The 3,333-nt window shown below is 39.8% G+C and overlaps 1 protein-coding gene across 1 annotated transcript; it reads left to right on the forward strand.

The window, feature by feature from the left end:
• The first annotated feature begins 2,335 nt into the window (after positions 1–2,335).
• On the forward strand, positions 2,336–3,001 carry LOC114264756 (17.6 kDa class I heat shock protein-like). The gene has a single exon (XM_082906114.1). The coding sequence runs from the start codon at positions 2,503–2,505 to the stop codon at positions 2,953–2,955; it is 453 nt and encodes a 150-aa protein (XP_082762240.1). The 5' UTR covers positions 2,336–2,502; the 3' UTR covers positions 2,956–3,001.
• The last annotated feature ends 332 nt before the right edge of the window (positions 3,002–3,333 follow it).

Consider the following 3,333-nt stretch of genomic DNA (forward strand, 5'->3'; position numbering starts at 1 on the left):
CTGTTTTACATAAGGCTGGTCGCGGGTCAGTTGTGGCCACAGAACCTTCAATCCGCCATCCGTTTGTTAGATTGGTGGATTGGAGAAAATCAATACACATCCGTCTGCCAATCTGGCCAATGTGGATTAAGCTGATTGACAGATTGGCAGATTGATGGATTGACGGATGGATGCGAATCGATTTGGTGGTTTAAAATTTTATAAATTTTCAAAAAAAATCAACTTGTGCACTTCCTCAAAAAAAAAAAAAAAAAAAAAAAAAATTACAGTCAATGACTTAAAAAAGAAAGTATTACAATCATTGCATGCCTCATCCAAAAAAAGAAAGATCGAAACTTTAGAATATTACAATCAATGCATGCTTCATCTACATAAAGTATTATAATTTGTGGTTCTTAAAATATAAAAACAATTCAAATCACTAAAATCATGAACAGAGCAGTAATTAGGAGTGTAAAAATGGCTTGCGACCCATGGGCGGCCCGAAGCCTGCTTGCAACTCAAGATAGGCTCGGCCTGTTTAGGCTCGCTTGGGCCCAGGCCCGAGCCCAACCTAAGCCCCTAGGCTAGGGCCTGGGCCATTGTTTTGAAGCCCGACCCAGCCCATCTGTCTGCTTAGGGCCCAGCCCCAACCCCAGCCCGCGGGGCCTGCGCCAAGGCCCAGTGTATTTTTTAATAAAAAATAATAAAATTTTGGTTTAAAAAATTAAAAAAAAAAAAATGGTTAGGCCTGCCCAAGCCCGAGGCCAAGCCTAAGCCCATTGGGTTAGGCCTTGGCTTGCCCAAGGCTCGAATACCCCTGGGCTTAGGCTTAGGCTTGAGATTAATTTTTTGGCTCGTGGGTTGGCCCGGCTCTGCTCGAATTTTGGCAGGAGCTCGCGAGGCCCGACATGGACCCGGCCCGACTCGAGCACGGGCTGGGCCAGATTTACATCCCTAGCAGTAATAGAGATTGTATGCCTCTATATTGTTACATCTATATATATTTTTAAAAACAAAAACCAACCAACATATATCATCTTTTTTATTTATTATTTTTAGAGTTAGATTTAAAAATTAAAAAATATAGATAAATAATACATTTATTTTTTTCAATTCAAAAAATATATTCAAATTGAAAACTCTTTTTCAACAGAATATATTTAACAGAATATTTAAATCTTATTCAATTGAAAATACAAACAGAATATCTAAATAAATTGAAAACATAAAGCCTTACAAATTATTAGGGTTGCTCGCAGTTTGACGGTTTGGTTAAGGCCAAAGGATTCTCAAATCAGCCATTTGTTCAAAACTAGGCGGATTGGAAAAAATCAATCTGCAACCGTCCGCTTGTCATTACGCATCCACCCAAAATGCAACGGATTGGTTCGATTCGATTGGTTTGGGCGAATCGGTGTATCTGTAGCTCACCCATAGTTTTACACATTATTTAATTTAAAAAATAGACCCAGTTCTCGTTTGGCAACATTCAATTTTAGCCTAAAAATTAAAATGTTACTAAAAAATTAAAAAGCCAACAACCTATACCAAAAAATCAAATATTCTATTTTCTCTTTATTTTTCATATATCTTTTCGTAAAAACTAAAACAAAAAAGACTTAGACCCCATTTTGGAAGCAACCCCCACGACCCCCTCTGCCTTTCATTGGTCAAAAAAAATTTTTTTTTTTTCTTCTCCCCCACTCACCAACCCCCACGTGTGTGTGGGGGTGGTGGGTTGGGAATCTGAGGGGGTCTGTATCGCCATTGAAACTAAAAAATCATTCTAAATATACTAATTTTTTTACATTATATTTTATTCAAAAAATTAAAAATTATTAAAATAATCTGTTCTCAAACGAAACTATATATATAGTGGGTGTTTGGAAAATTACTATTTTGGTAGATTATTTTAATTTTTAGCTGTTTTAGTAGGTTAAAATTTTTGTGTAATTAGATGTAATGTTTGCGAGAGAAAAAGTGAAATGATCATGGATTTGATGTGAGAATTTGTCTTATTAATTATTTTAGCATATTTTATCTTTTTATGAATTTTAACCTAAATCAAGCTAAAATCCCATTTCCCAAACATCCCCTTAATTTTTCTAGAAATATTCACACTTCACCTCAGGTTTGTTTGTGTTTTTGTACATGGATATGAACATAGTTTTGGAGTAATCAGGAAGGGTACGCCCAGTACATGTGGTATTGGGCCGTGCTAGCTTCTTTGTGGGTATTTCAGTCGGGATTTGGGACATTAGTCTAGAGATTTCTCGCACATACTAGAAAGTTCGTCAGCATTTACTCCCAATAAAAAACAAAGCTAACGTCGATAAGCCGCAAAAGTACTGGAACAATCCCTTGCTATAAATACCAAACACGTCCCGTACCTATCGTCGCAGAACATTTACGTGTAAAAATTTCTCGGTATACAAACGGAGTACTTAAGGCTCCCACAAATCACATCCCTTAATTCTTTCTTTGAATTCCGATCGCATATCAAACCTCGCAGCAAGTAAGATGCCGATGATCCCAAGCTTCTTCGGCAATCGACAAGGCAGCAGCATCTTCGATCCCTTCTCTCTCGACCCCTTCAGAAACTTCCCATTCTCCGAATTTTCCCTGGAAAATTCCGCAATCGCCAACGCCCGCGTGGACTGGAAGGAAACTCCGGAAGCTCACTTGTTCAAGGCCGATCTACCGGGGATGAAGAAGGAGGAAGTGAAGGTGGAGATCGAGGACGACAGAGTTCTGCAGATTAGCGGAGAGAGAAATGTGGAGAAGGAGGAGAAGAACTATACTTGGCACAGGGTTGAGCGTAGCAGCGGGAAGTTCATGAGGAGGTTTAGGCTGCCGGAAAACGCGAAGATGGATCAAGTGAGAGCTTCCATGGAGAACGGAGTTCTGACTGTCACGATTCCGAAAGAGGAAGTGAAGAAGCCTGAAATCAAGTCTATTGATATCTCTGGTTAGAATTTAGTGCCTATATTGTGAATCAGTCATGTAGTAGGGTGTGTGTTTGATGCAAGGTTATAAATCGCGGTATCGGGTAACGTAACGGTATCGATCGCGGAGTATCGGTATCGATAGTATCGATCGGTACGTATCGGGAATCGGATGTCGCGGTGGTGAAATTTTAAAAATCATTTCAAAGGTTTTTTTACTTTTTCTTTCCCGTACCGGTCCGAACCGGTGAGTATCGGCCCGTCGCGGCTTGTGTAACGGCTTGTGTAACGCTTACAGGCCGATACGTACCGGGACTCGGCCGATACTCCTGCGATTTTTAATCTCAGTGGTATATCGGCCTGTATCCGTTGCGATAACCTATTTTTCCGATACGTATCGGCCGAT

Source organism: Camellia sinensis, chromosome 14, assembly GCF_055761805.1.
Source record: "Camellia sinensis isolate YWXY chromosome 14, ASM5576180v1, whole genome shotgun sequence".
Classification (NCBI taxonomy): domain Eukaryota; kingdom Viridiplantae; phylum Streptophyta; class Magnoliopsida; order Ericales; family Theaceae; genus Camellia; species Camellia sinensis.

What these genes read in the sequence shown, in the direction of transcription:
- LOC114264756 (XM_082906114.1), top strand. Translation starts at nt 2,503, where the DNA reads ATGCCGATGATCCCAAGCTTCTTCGGCAATCGACAAGGCAGCAGCATC.